The sequence below is a fragment of the Artemia franciscana genome, chromosome 2 (genome assembly GCF_032884065.1).
Source record: "Artemia franciscana chromosome 2, ASM3288406v1, whole genome shotgun sequence".
Classification (NCBI taxonomy): Eukaryota; Metazoa; Arthropoda; class Branchiopoda; order Anostraca; family Artemiidae; genus Artemia; species Artemia franciscana.
The window spans coordinates 46583411-46598315 of NC_088864.1; the positions used below are offsets into that span (position 1 = coordinate 46583411).

General features: G+C 36.2%; 1 protein-coding gene across 1 annotated transcript in view; it reads right to left on the bottom strand.

Annotated features, from left to right (window-relative positions):
- Positions 1–14905, bottom strand: part of LOC136042728 (uncharacterized) — a gene marked incomplete in the record, with an annotated part of 208929 nt that overhangs the window by 18343 nt on the left and 175681 nt on the right. The window contains 1 exon segment of the mRNA XM_065727690.1: positions 799–887. Coding sequence (XP_065583762.1) covers positions 799–887 — 89 coding nt within the window.

Sequence of the window (14905 nt, forward strand, 5' to 3'; positions counted from 1 at the left end):
TATATATATATATATATATATATATATATATATATATATATATATATATATATATATATATATACTAGCTGTTGGGGTGGCGCTTCGCGCCACCCCAACACCTAGTTGGTGGGGCGCTTCGCGCCCCCCCAAGCCCCCCCGCGCGCGTAAGTCGTTACGTGCCATATTAGTTACGCGCCATTGTAGTTGTGTCCCTGTGTCCTACCTGTGAATAGAGATAGATATAAATATATGTTTTTAACTACGTAAAACATGCGAATATACAACATTCTTCGCTGTCCCATTGTCTGTGCATATAAATAGATTGTCAGGTTTACTGACTCTTGAACATGCAACATATAATTGTCCATGGGAAAAACAATCCGTATTCAGATCTATACCTCATTATTCTAATGATGTGTCCCTGTGTCCCGGTCGTCATTTATATTCCCTGTGTCCCGGTCGTCATTTGTGTCCCGGTGTCCCAGTTTGTAATTTCTCTTTGAGTGTCCCGGTCGTCATTTATATTCCCTGTGTCCCGGTGTCCCGTTCGTCATTTGTGTCCCGGTGTCCCGGTCTGTAATTTCTATTCGAACAATCCCTGTGTCCCGGTCGTCATTTATGTATCCCGCCTGTGCCCCCGGCGTCCCCGTTGTAGTTGTGTCCCTGTGTCCCGGTCGTCATTTATATTCCTAATTTCATGACGTCAGCCGACACAGAAACATGACGTCACCTGATCCACAGATCCACAGACAGACAACTTATTTTTATATATATAGATTAAACATAAATAATTTCAAGACTTCAGTTGATACTCACTCATAGGAGCACCAGGTGAATCCAAGCTGGTAAAATTGTCTGTAGATATGACAGGACTTGTTATTTCCCCGGTTGTCTCTGAATAGGATCTGTAAATATACATAGATATAAAAAAAACTTACAAAAAGGTAAAGAAACTCTATACTGAAAATTTACTTCAGTAGTTTCGTCTTTAATACCAGGCTATTTGGTATAAAAATCAACTTTATAAGAATATTTGATTATTTTTTTTAAGAAGGCTAGGATATTAATTAAGGGAAAGTCAGCTCACACTCAAACACAAGTTTTGCAAACGGTATCTTATTTTCAGAAAAGTTAACATCTTAATTTTGTTTGAGTCACTAGTTACAAAAATGAGGTGAACAGTGAAATATGAGAGGTATATAACAATGCCCGTGTAGGGCTGTATCTAAACATTAGGGGGAGGGGTGGAGAGAGGCACCGACACAATTAAACTGGAAACCCGACTGAATAGATTTTCTTAATGTAATGAAAAAAGAAACTTCTTATCAAACGGTTCGTGGTAACGAACTGGGGAGCGACCCGGCTCAATAGTAACCAAAACTCTAAAAAACGGGATTTTGATACTAATAGATACATCAAAAGAATTGAATTTTTATGCTGATTTAAAATCTATAAGTTTCATCAAATTTAGGCTTACTTATCAACGGTTACGAGCCTGAGAGAACTTGCCTTATTTTGGAAAATAGGGGGACACCTCTCTTAAACGTCATAGTATCTTCACTATCATATTCAGCGTATCAGAGAACTCTATTGTAGAAGTTTCAAGTGCCTATCTACAAAAATGTGGAATTCAGTATTTTTTGCCAGAAGACCAATTACGTAGATTACTTCGAAGATCACACTGCCTATCCATGACGAAAGTATAACAGTTCAAAATAGGGATGCAACCTTTTAATCGACAGTGAACAGATATAAAAAATTTAAACTGGATATTTCGGCACTTTTTTAGGACACTTCGCCTAAGAGCTATGACCTCTGTCCACCCGATATGTCAGGTAAATCTAATGAGCTGGAACGGAAAAGGTCAAGGAAATTTGCTTCTGCTGTTGAATTGAAAAAAAATAAGAGCAATAAACTATATGTAATTAGTTTATTAGGTATAATTTTTGTTTGTTTTTATTGATGTCTTAGTTTTACTGCTGACGATGAACACTGTATATGTGTTCGAAATATCCAGTTAAAAATTTTATATCTGTTCACTGTCGATTAAAAGGTTTCATCTCCTATTTTGAACTGTAATACTTTTGACCAATTACGGGTGCGTGTTTATTTGTTTGTTTTTTCCAGGGGTGATCGTATCGACCCAGCGGTCCTAGAGTGTCGCGACAGAACTCATTCTAATGGAAATTATAATTTCTAGTACCTTTTTTGTGGCCAACCACAAAGTTTTTTTTTTATTTTTCCACCGGAACAAAACTTTGAGATTGCAATTTTGTTCAGCATAGTCGAAAAACCTAATAACTATGTCATTGGGGATGACTTACCTCCCCCCCCCAAAGTCCCCGGGGGAGGGGCTGCAAGTCACAAACTTTGACCATATATAGAAATGGTTATTGGGAAGTGTACAGACGTTTTTAGGGGGATTTTTTCTGGTGGGGGAGGGGTTCGAGGGTAGGGGGCTACGTGGGATGTTCTTCCCATGGAGTATTAATCATGGGGGAAGAGAAATTCCATGAAGAGGGAGCAGGATTTTCTAGCATTCTTTAAAAAAAACAATGGAAAAATAAATATGAAAAAGTTTTTCAACTGGACGTAAGGAGCAGCATTAAAACTTAAAAAGAACATAAATTGTTACGCATATGAGGAGGTTCATCTCCTCCAAAATACCTCGCTCTTTACGCTAAAGTATTTTTTGTAATTTCAACTATTTATTCAACGACCTTTGTGATTCAGCGGTCATTCTTAAAGAATTGGCATAAAATTTAAGCTTTAGTGTAAACAGCAAGATATTGACAAGGGGGCGAACCCTCTCATATACGTAATAAAAATATACGAATATAGAAGCTCATTACGTAAGCTATTTCGTAGGTTACGTATATTTATTACTAATAAAAACGCCCATAAAAAAAATTTAAAGTTCTAGTTGCCTTTTTAAGTATCCGAAAAATTGGAGGGCAAATAGGCCTCCTACCCAACCCCTTTTTTCTCAAAATCGTCCAGTCAAAACTATGAGTAAGCCATTTAGCCACAAAAAAATTAATATGCAAATTCTGTTTTAATTATTTATGTGCGGAGAGCCAAAATCAAAACATGTATTAATTCAAAAACGTTCAGAAATTAAATAAAAAAAAACAATTTTTTTCAACTGAAAGTAAGGAGCGACATTAAACGCCCCGCTCTTTATGCTAATTTTTTTATTGTTTTAAAAAGTACAGTTGTGAAAAGGGTTAAACTTTAGCATAAAGAGGGGGGCGTTTAGGAGGGAACAACCCCTTTCATATACGGATTAATTTCTGTTCGTTTTAAGTTTTAATATCACTCCTTAATTTCAGTTGAAAAAACTTATTTTTTTATTTAATTATACTGTTTAGGGTGACATTCTTGTGTATGGCCTGTTCTGCATTAAACACTATAATAAAAAAAAAAGAGTATCATGGAGTGCCAGGAGCTTGAAAGTCTTAGGGATGAAATTTGGGGGGACCATCGGTTGGTGCTGCTTTCTGATATCCTGAGGTCTTCGATGCCTGGAACAATATGCAAAATGGCACGATATGTGGAGAAGGCGGGAGAGGCTCAGTCGAGCCAGAGTGAATGAAAATAAGTATTGTTTTATATTGAGTGTGTCTTCTGTGCAGTGTTGTATTATTAAATCATGTTGTGTATGGCCGTAGGGCTCAAATAAACTTTCTTTCTTTCTTCTTTCTATCATTATTGGATTTCCCATTCAACATTGTCTTGAAATATAATGATGACTGTCGTGACGATTGCGTCCCCGCTACTACTCCCTCTATGGGGGGATATACTGCCCATAGCTAAATACAAAACTTTTAAAATTTTCTCATCAATAGTTCGTTCCTACTGCAAAATAATACCAGTAAACTTCTGTTGATCTTAGAAAGTAGCTGATTTAGGTGAACAAAACTCCCAGGGAACCGAAAGGATTCTTATTTGTCCCGAAGGAAGATATTTCGAAGCACCTATATCCACTCCTTACCCCTCAAAAGAGTGCTGATCTTTGACGCCCTTTAACGACCTTAGGGTTATACAGGTGGAAAATTCAGAAATAGATCTGCTGCTCAAATGAGCCACAAAAACAGTTTTTTGAACCTCATACCTTTGCTCAATCCCAAATTATAAGGTCGTGAAGATTTGCACATCGATGTATTAAAGTAAGGGAAGGCCCCTGAAATGTCTATAAATTCTACTTTAATAATTGGACTTGAATTTTTAAAATTAAAGTCACTAAAAAAAAGAGATTAAAATTTGAAATTAATTTGTTTTTAAATTGAGATAGGTATAGACTTACCATATATGCAATATTCTAAGCCTCAGAAAAGAAAAGGATGGATATAGTAGCTTAATAAAGCCTCCAGTCAAACTTTGCTGTGCTCTATATACCCACACAGGGACGTCCAATAGTGTCATATGACCAAATCCTACCCAGACATATCAGCCACTGCTTGTAATGTGTCGCACACATAAGGATTTCCTCCATCATGTTTAACATTCACGTATAAAACATACTTTCATTCTTACAGCCACCCATAGAACCCGAATAGGGACGTTTTTCTTTTTACAACTAGCGAAATGCTTCATAAATACAAAATAAGCTTACCGAATAGTAAAAAAAGGCGTCATTATAACCAATCTAAAAAAAACTTAGAATTTGAGCACAACATCAATGGCTACTGACCACCAACTTAAGAACGCAAGGAAAACGGAGATTTATTACTTCTCACGTTTCAACTGCTTCGGGTATAGTCGGCATTGCTTAAAGTCACACGAGAAAAGTGTAAATTCATTCTTCTAGAATGCAAATATTAAATATAATTATATCAAAGGTCATACAACATACTATCCTTATAAACGAGAATTAATTGTCTATGTATGTATTTATATATGTATTTTTTCTCGAAAAAGGTTCAATATTTTTGGAGAAAATTGGCATCCTGGTATATTCTGGCCTAAATAACGATTTAGATTCAGCAGAAGTTTGAGAAAGTTCGTTAAGAGCCTTAGTTTTGGTTTTTGGAAATGACGTCATGGCGTTTTTCACATTTATATCGGAAAATTGCAAATATATTTTCATATATTTTGAGAAGAGATTACAACAATTTCAAATCCTTAAAAAGGAAAACAAAAAGTTTGAAGCTTAGGAGAAATCGGAGTTAGAAATCGGACTTCGGTAATAATCAAACATCTTTGAGCAGCATAGTATGAAAAGACATTAAATTCCGCAAAGAGCAAAAAACTGGTATTTGCAAAAACATTTGTACTTATTTTAACAAGGGATTACAACAATTCAAAACCCTTAAAAAAGAAAACGAAAACTTTGAAGCTTAGTAGAAATCGTTGTTGGAAAAACATCATTAACGAATTTCTTTTCTTTTAAGTATAAACAATGTCTTATTAAGACATGAAAAAAAATTGAAAAATTTTCAAGTTCAGTTCAGAATCGCTAAACTTATTACGTAAACTGAAAAAGTATTTACGGTGCCTGAGCAATAATTTTAATGTTTTAGTTCAAACTAGAAAAATGCTTTAAAATTGAAGAGCAAAAACAGGGGCGGTTAGAAGAACACCGGCATCGTAATCTTCGACATCAACATGTGTGGCACAAAGCCAAGCATATACGTACAAACATGCCACAAACTCAGTAAATGTTACATATTAGTCTTTAGGATCCTTCAAAATTGCTTGTATTCACTATGGAGCCCTCAATGTTCCACAGGAAAGAGTAGCAAGCGAAGGTAATATCTTTGGAGATTGCTGCTTGCATGGTCGAATTGCACTGTCACCGCCACAATTCCAAATGAATTGGTTTGCCTTTTTTTTTAAGATGTCACTTGCCCTCTGAAGAGTTTCGAAATCGTATTCAAAACTTGAACTCGTGTTTTGCTCTGGTTTATTCAACGTAACGGATGATCGAACCATAAACAGTCGTAATATGTTTAGTTTAAAGTAGCTGGACAAATTGATCACAAAATCAATTTAGCGGCACATCCATCACAAACTACTGAAGGTGAAATTGAGCCATCTTCATATGACAAATGTACTTTTTAGACCACAATGAAGCTGTTGAGGAACACCTGGCACATCCTTTAAATTACGGGATTTCTCGTAATCTAACGAATCTCTTGGAAGAAATATAGCGAGACACAAACGACAATGCCATGTTACAAAAAATGCGTGAAGTGGAGGATGATGCAAATCAGATTGCTGCTTCACTGGGACAAGAGCCTCCAAACATACAGCTCTTTTTTACTGTGTCAGATGGTGTCGATAATAGATGGTTCAACCCTCCTGCATGTAATGAAGCATGGCGCTGTGCTTACTCTTAATGCTGATCACAGTTTTTCACCAGATGAAATGGTTGTAGAACAACGTGGCAAAAATCTTCCATCTTGTGAAGCCCTTTACCTACCCAATGTTTTATCCAGCTGGAACTTCAGGATGGTCAAGGGATATGCTACTTCAAACACCTTATATAAGTCGTAGACACGACACATAATACGGTTTGTATTACCAAGGCATCGTGTTACTTTTCGACCTGAAGAAGCCAAAAGCTTTTCTGTGCAAGCTGTAACACCCAACCTGAATCGGATTGGGTTTAATGCTTTGCATTTTGGTGGAAGACTTCCAATAGTACCTCGTCGATACCGATATTCATGTTGAGCGTGATCGTATTGACTGGATTAAATTTAACCAAAAAAAAATTATGGCTGAAAACTACGTAGGGGTTACACGACTTCCCAACGACTTAGCCTTGAAAAAGAATGCATTCGTTGGCAAAAAAGTAATACTAACGTCATCATTCGTCGAATCAGCACGCTACTTTGCTGAACATTTTGAAGACGCCTTGGCTATTGTTCGCCTTGGACCCTCATATTTCTTTACTATTGTGACTTGCACTCCTGATTGGAATGAATTTAACGAAGCAGCAAGTATTAATTTTGACGATATCTCTATTACAGAACAGCCCCCTCAAGATCGTCCTGATATAATCGATGATATTGATAAGGGACACATCTTGGGAAAGGTGGCAGCATATGTGTACACAATTGAATTTCAGAATGCATTGGACTTTGTGTGATTTGGGCTATATATTTGCACATTAGGGGGAGTGGTGGTAAGGTTGGGTTACTTTACCCCTACCCGCATCTGATGTGCAAATAAATAGCCCAAATTATATTGTTATATAAACTAAAGTATTATATTTTCATCAAATTTTGGTTTATCTCATTAGGATCAGCCTAGCTTCACTTCTCGAGTGTGTTCTCCCTAATACGGAAGTACCAAATCATCAAATAAAATTCGTTTCAATTATTGTTAGCCGTCTCGCCAAAAATACCCTGACTGCTCACCTCCTGCTCGCGTATTGTATTGTTTTTTCTATATTATCTGGTATAAATATATAGTACTGGTCATAATGCTACATATTCTTTAGATACTTACAATTTTTCTCCCGCACATATGTTTAACCTGGATAAAGCATTACAGACACATCAACTTCCACTTTGTCTGCAGCGACGTAGAGGCGAGAGAAAAAAAGGAGTGGGCCATGATGACTTAATCAATCATTATAAACCATCACGATGTTGAATGACAGGTGATTCAGTTCAAAAGTATTTTTCCATGAGTATTTCAGACGATAATAATCGAAATCTTGACAGTCACTTAAGCAACGAAAAGAATGTCTTTCTGCTGCAGAGACTCTAAAGTCTATAGGCATAAGTTGAAAGGTATCTTGGAGAGGTTTTTAAGTTTTCTGTCGGAACTGAAATAAGCAGCTTAGTAACTTTAAATAATAAAAATCTAAATAATTCGACTACACGTGCAGGAGCCTTTACAAATGGGGAAAAAACGAATTGAGTTAAATTTAACACAATATATAAAGAAAAACAAAACGAGTAAATAAAATTTACATCTTACTACTTCCTAATATCGCTGAACCGATCATTGTAGATAGCACGAATATGCAACACAGAATGACATACAGATTTTCTCTGGTACAATCTGTGTCTCCGGTATTGATACTATTTGCAATGATTGGTTCAGTAGCATTTGGAAGTTATTAAGATATGAATTTATTTATTTGTGTTTATTTTTTTCATATGTTCTGTTTAATTTAGCCTAATTCTTTTTTTTTTCGGTTTATTAAGGCCCCCGGATGTGGAATCAAAATATTCAGATTTTTATTATTTAAGGTTTTTTTTTTGTTCCGCTGCTTTGTTTATATATTATACCATTTTTCTCTATATATTTGATTTTTTTTTTATTCTATGAATGGAAGGGCAGTGTGGTCTAAGAAATTATTAGCCGTATTCTACAAGGGTATTCCATATTCTTAAATGAAGCTAGATGAAATTCATCAATTAACTTATAACATATCTTTCTAAACAATATTAAAGAAATGAAACAGTTGTACCTTGTGTCAAATATGAGAATTATTCCAAAATTCAGCGGACAAGTCGCAATGCTTGGCTCTTGATTAAATAGTTTCCTGCATTACTTCAACGGTGTAATTAGATATTTTAATGGGGAGGGGGAATTTGGCTCACAGTTACTACTTAAACTTAGTTTCTATGTCTAGTGCTTTTATTAATAGATGGTATACCATTTCTGCCACTGCCAACTTTGTCACCGTTCACACTACTTTCAAGGATATGATTTTTCTGCTATCTTGTTTGTTTTTTTTTTTAAGGCTATAATTCAGCTTTTTTTTTTTTTTTTTTTTTTTTTTTTTTTTTTTTTTTTTTTTAGCTTCCCCTTCCAAATAAATTATTATACAGTTGGCAGGAAGGAGAGCATTATCCTTTTTTCATCAAAACATGGGTATTTAATAATAAAAAGGGTCAGGATTAAGCTCGAGATTCCCGATGGGTCATCACCTGGTGCACACCTCGGAGCGCCACGTGTGCCACACATTTCTGACAGACCCAACAGTCCCTGAAAGGCTTGGCACACTTTGGCCACGCTTGGCACTCACCATCTGGTGTACATGGCTTTTGAAAATCGATGCCCGTCGAGGAGCCCATCGTATCCTCAACTTTTTGTAAAATATTCGTCTTTACCTTCCCTGTCCAAGAAAGGAAAATAATAAATAAAAACAAGAGCTAAGAGCTCATATGGCACTTGTGACGAGGCGAGAAGAGCTAAGAGCCAAGAGATCATATGGTATGAGCTCTAACAAAATTCTATGAATCAATAGATTGATTTAAAAAGGAAAATAAGAGGCTTAATGTCGGTCAAGATTTAAAATAAGAGCTCTGAGTCACAAAGTCCTTCTAAATATCAAAATTCATTAAGATCTGATCACCCACTCGTAAGTTATAAATACCTAATTTTTTCTAATTTTTCCTCTCCCTTTAGCCCCCCAGATGGTCGAATCTGGGAAAACGACTTTATCAAGTCAATTTGTGCAGCTCCCTGACACGCCTACCAATTTTCATCGCCCTAGCACGTCCAAAAGCACCGAACTCGCCAAATCACTAAACCCCTCCCCCAACTCCCCCAAAGAGAGCGAATCCAGTACGATTCTGTCAATCACGTATCAAGGACATTTGTTTATTCTATCCACCAAGCTTCATCCTGATTCCTCCACTCCAAGTGTTTTTCCAAGATTTCCCCTCCCAACTCCCCCCAATGTCAAAAGATCTGGTCGGGATTTGAAATAAGAGCTCTGAGACATGAATTCCTTCTAAAAATCAAATTTCATTACGATCCGATCATCTATTCGTAAGATAAAAATACCTCAATTTTCATGTTTTCCAAGAATTCCGGTTTCCCCCTCCAACTCCCCCGAATGTCACAGGATCTGGTCAGAATTTGAAATTAGAACTTTAAAGCACAAGATCCTTCTAAATATAAAATTTCATTAAGATCTGGTCACCCTTTCGTAAGTTACAAATACCTCAATTTTCAAAATTACCCCCCCCCCAATTCCACCAAAGAGAGCAGATCCGGTCCAGTTATGTCAGTCACGTATCTTAGACAGGTTTCTGTTCTTCCCATCCAGTTTCATCCTGATCTCACCGCTTTAAGTATTTTCTAAGATTTCCGGTCCCCCCAACTGCCCCCCCCCCAATTACGCTTGATCCGGTTGAGATTTAAAATAAAATATCTGAGTTACGAGGTCCTTCTAAATATGAAGTTTCATGAAGATCCGATCACTCCTTCGTAAGTTAAAAATACGTCATTTTTTCTTATTTTTCAGAATTATCCCCCCCCCCGCCCGATTGAGCGGATCCGTTCCAATTATGTAAATCACGTATGCAAGACTTCTGCTTATTTTTCCAACCAAGTTTCATAAGCGTTTTCCATCATTTTAGGTTTCCCCACCCCAAACTTCCCCCAATATCACCAGATAAGGTCAGGATTTAAAATAAGAGCTTTGAGACACGATATCCTTCTAAATATCAAATTTCATGGAGATCCAACCACCCGTTCGTAAGTTAAAAATACCTCATTTTTTTAATTTTTCAGAAATACCCCCCCCCAACTACCCCAAAGAGAGCGGATCCGTTCCGTTTATGTCAATCATCTATCTAGGACTTGTGTTTATTTTTCCCACCATGTTTCATCCCGATCCCTCCACTCTAAGTGTTTTCCAAGTTTTAGGTTTCTCCCTCCCAACTCCCCACCCCCGTCACCAGATCCGGTCGGGATTTAAAATAAGAGCTCTAAGACACGATATCCTTCTAAACATCAAATTTCATTGAGATCCCATCACCCGTTCGTAAGTTGAAAATACCTCATTTTTTCTAATTTTTAAGAATTACTCCCCCCCCAACTACCCCAAAGAGAGCGAATCAGTTCCGATTATGTCAATCATGTATCTGGGACTTGCGCTTATTTTTCCCATCAAGTTTCATCCCGATCCCCCCACTCTAAGTGTTTTCCAAGATTTTAGGTTCCCCCCTCCAGCTCCCCCCAATGTCATCAGATCCGGTCGGGATTTAAAATAAGAGCTCTGAGACACAATATCATTCCAAACATCAAATTTCATTAAGATCCAATTACCCGCTCATAAGTTAAAAATACTTCATTATTTCTATTTTTTCCGAATTAACCGGCCCCCCACTCCCTCCCCCCCAGATGGTCAAATCAGGAAAACGACTATTTCTAATTTAATCTGGTTCGGTCCCTGATACGCTTGCCAAATTTCATCGTCCTAGCTTACCTGGAAGTGCCTAAAGTAGCAAAACCGGGACTTTAGGTTTTCCCCCGTCCAACTCCCCCCAATGTCATCAGATCCAGTCGGGATTTAAAATAAGAGCTCTGAGACACAATATCATTCCAAACATCAAATTTCATTAAGATCCAATCACCCGCTCATAAGTTAAAAATACTTCATTTTTTCTATTTTTGCGAATTAACCGGCCCCCCACTCCCCCCCCCAGATGGTCAAATCGGGAAAACGACTATTTCTAATTTAATCTGGTCCGGTCCTTGATACGCTTGCCAAATTTCATCGTCCTAGCTTACCTGGAAGTGCCTAAAGTAGCAAAACCGGGACCGACAGACAGACCGACAGACAGACAGACAGACCGACAGAATTGGCGATTTATGTCACTTGGTTAATACCAAGTGCCATATAAAAGCTTAACGGATAAAATGTTTTGCTTTTAATAAAAGCAAAGTCAAATTACATTAAAAAAAGAGAATGAGAACAAGGGGTAAATGAAGAGAATTTGCTAGTAAAGCTGGATCGTTATCTTGTGAAAATAAGCACAATATCTCGAAATGAAAATTAAAATCGACTTGGAGTGAAGTTTTTTTTTCCGAAGGAAGCGATTAATTAAAATAAAACAAATATTCCGGCCATATGACTAATAGCCGTCTTTTTCATTACATACGACTAGTGGTTATACAGCCGAAATATTCGCTTAGATTTCGTTCCAATAGCTGTCTTCGGAAAGTCATCATTCTAAACTACCCATTGTTTTTCGTATGTTGGAAAGGCAGTATGATCTTCGTCATAGTATCTTAAAAGGTAGTAAAACAATGGTTGGTCAATATATTAAGACAAGTAGAATTTGATTTACAACTAGCCGGCTGAAGATACCTATTTCACATAGAGATGTTATTTATACCTGCTCTATATTTCTTATTTATCTACTCAAATGGCACCAATAGTGAAAACACTGAAAGCCCGAGCTGAAGTGGGTAAGCCTTCAATCAGAATATATATTTATTGCTCTCGGAATTTTTCCCAACACGGGTAGTGGGTATATTAACTTTCTTCGTAAATAGTCACTACATTGAAGGCTTGATTTATAGGCAGTTTGTGTTTTAGTTGAGTGAGATAACCATCGCAAGCAAGCATAAGCTGACGTTAAATATACACACGAAAATTCAAACCTGAGCTTGGGCTCTGGGCAGGAGCGTCAATTAAAGCAGGGTTGTCCATAAAATTCTGATACCCCCCCCCCCACTACATTTTGAAAAATAGCTTTTTGGGATGTATTTTCATGGGAAAATGCCTTTTCCAGTATTTTCACTGAAAAAATTGTCATAACCCCTACCTACGTTGATTTTGAAAAATTCATTTTATTCCCTCTATATTTTCGTGAACTGGCACCACCAACTCTGGGTACAACCCCCTTAACCTAATGTAAAACTTGCATTGAATATGCAATCTAGTTTATGTAACTTCTATGAAAAAAAAAAGAAACATAAAAATGACCTTTTCTGCAATAGAACCTCCTTCCCAAATCAAAATCATGGGTCGAAAACACGCTAAGTTTAAACTGCCTTTGGAGGATATGAAGTACGTGCTTGAGATAGACACAAGTTGCATTGCTACCTTTAAAAATATCGTCACGTAATCCTATCATTGCTCTGAGCACGTCCCATTCTCTTGGCTTGGGGTTAATCGCACAGATTTCCACAACAAGAAAAAAATTGATCTCTTAATAGGGGGTCAAATCCTGGTTTCCCCAGAGACCCAGCCTGGACATTACCAAAAAACAATCAGGCCACACTTGTCCTAAATGATTAATCAAGAATAGGGTCTTAAAAACCTCATCCAACGTATGACCATATCTTTTCCTAAATTAATCTGTTAGAAAATGTTGATCATATAAGGGATGTGCCCTTTGACTTCAGGAAGACGTTGACAGATCAAGGATCTTTTTTTGCCTGTGCTTGTTTCCGTTTGGCAGCGTGTCAGAGATCAAGTTAGACAACATTTTGAATTCCTTGTCGAAATTTCCTAAGTAAATAAACGAAAGAAACTAAGCGTCGTTTTCCAACGTTTCCCCTAAAACTAAATGTACACAAGGAAGGAATCCAGTTAGGAGACAATGTAAAGCTGATATGTCTGTTTTATATACAAATATCAGTGAAAAAGCTACACTTTGAAGAGGTTTGTTCAGGAAATCTAGTTTTTGAATGGTACATGCATTTTCCCTAGCCTCGTTTGGAACAATCATATTTTTTTTTACTATATATATATATATATATATAAAAAAAAAAAAAAAAAAAAATCCAAGGTCAAGTATCACCTGCTCGACCCTGCTAATGTTTGACTTATTTCCCAAATGCTTCAAGAACAAAAGCCTAACAAAGAGGCGATGAAAACGACATAATAAGTATTTTTCACACTACCTAAATAATGAATGAGGTAATTGATGCATATTTGCTTTGCAAAACAAAAAATTTTTAGTCGACAAGTTTTGAAAGAATATTTATAAGTAAAGCATTTCTAATTAGTAGCTAGCTGTATATACGTATATATATATATATATATATATATATATATATATATATATATATATATATAATATATATATATATATATATATATATATATATATATATATATATATATATATATATATATATATATATATAACATTTCACTAAACTCCGAGTGAAACCTTAGCGTAAGGAACGCGGGTTGAGGGAGAGGGGGCAGCCCCTTCAGGATGAGGATGATTTCTGTTCGTTCAAATTTTAAAATCGCTCTTTATTTTCATTTGAGAATACTTTTTTGCTTAATTGACAAAAAAGCCGAGATATTTTTAAAGAAAAATTATTTATGTTCATGTTTTCATTTGTTTTAGCATCTTCATTTTCCTTTTCTTTCATGTTACTCCTTCATGGGTTATAAATAAACTTAAGTGAATAGCGATGTCGCTTGGTTGCTTTCGCTTGACAAAATTGAATATTAGGTTTTGGATTGCTCCGAATCAGAATTGAAAATGTGTTTCTTCATTCTGCTCATTCGAGCTTGAAATAAATAGCAAAATTATTATTTATGTTCTGTTAAATGTGCTATTCATATTCTTTTTAATTTAACTATTAAAATTTCCTTTTTTTAAAGGATTTCTAGAAAAACTAAAGAACTTGTTTTTACCAGAAGTGGTAGCTAGAATTCAAATGGTGATGTTGAGCTCGTTTTTGCTTTTCAAAGATTAGCGTCTTCCTCCTGAACGGAGCATGTTCCTTTCTTCCTCGCGTTGAGTATCACAGACCGGAAGTAATTCCCAAAAAAATATTTAAAGCTTTTTTTTACCTTCATTCAAAAATATACAAAAATCAGGAAGTGCATAGGTGTATTTAATATATCACCAAATATTATAGTATTCTTTCATAACAGAAAAAAAAACACAAACTCTAATAGCACATACTACAAAATTATTTGTTCAAATCTTCACGTCCGAATTTCACCGTCGAAACAGAATTTCTGGGATTCTTTGTTTGAAAGTTTTTGCGTTAGGACATTAATTTTACTGTCAAATAAAAACGTATATAATATTAATAGGTTTTGAACCTTTTGGAATGAAGAGGGAGTCGATTAGGAGAATCTCCACCCTAGATTCTGAAAATACCTGTTTTGCATCTCCATTAAAAAATCAGAAAAAAATCCTGCCTTCCCCAACATTCTCGCGAATTGGCACGCCAATGGTCTCACTAG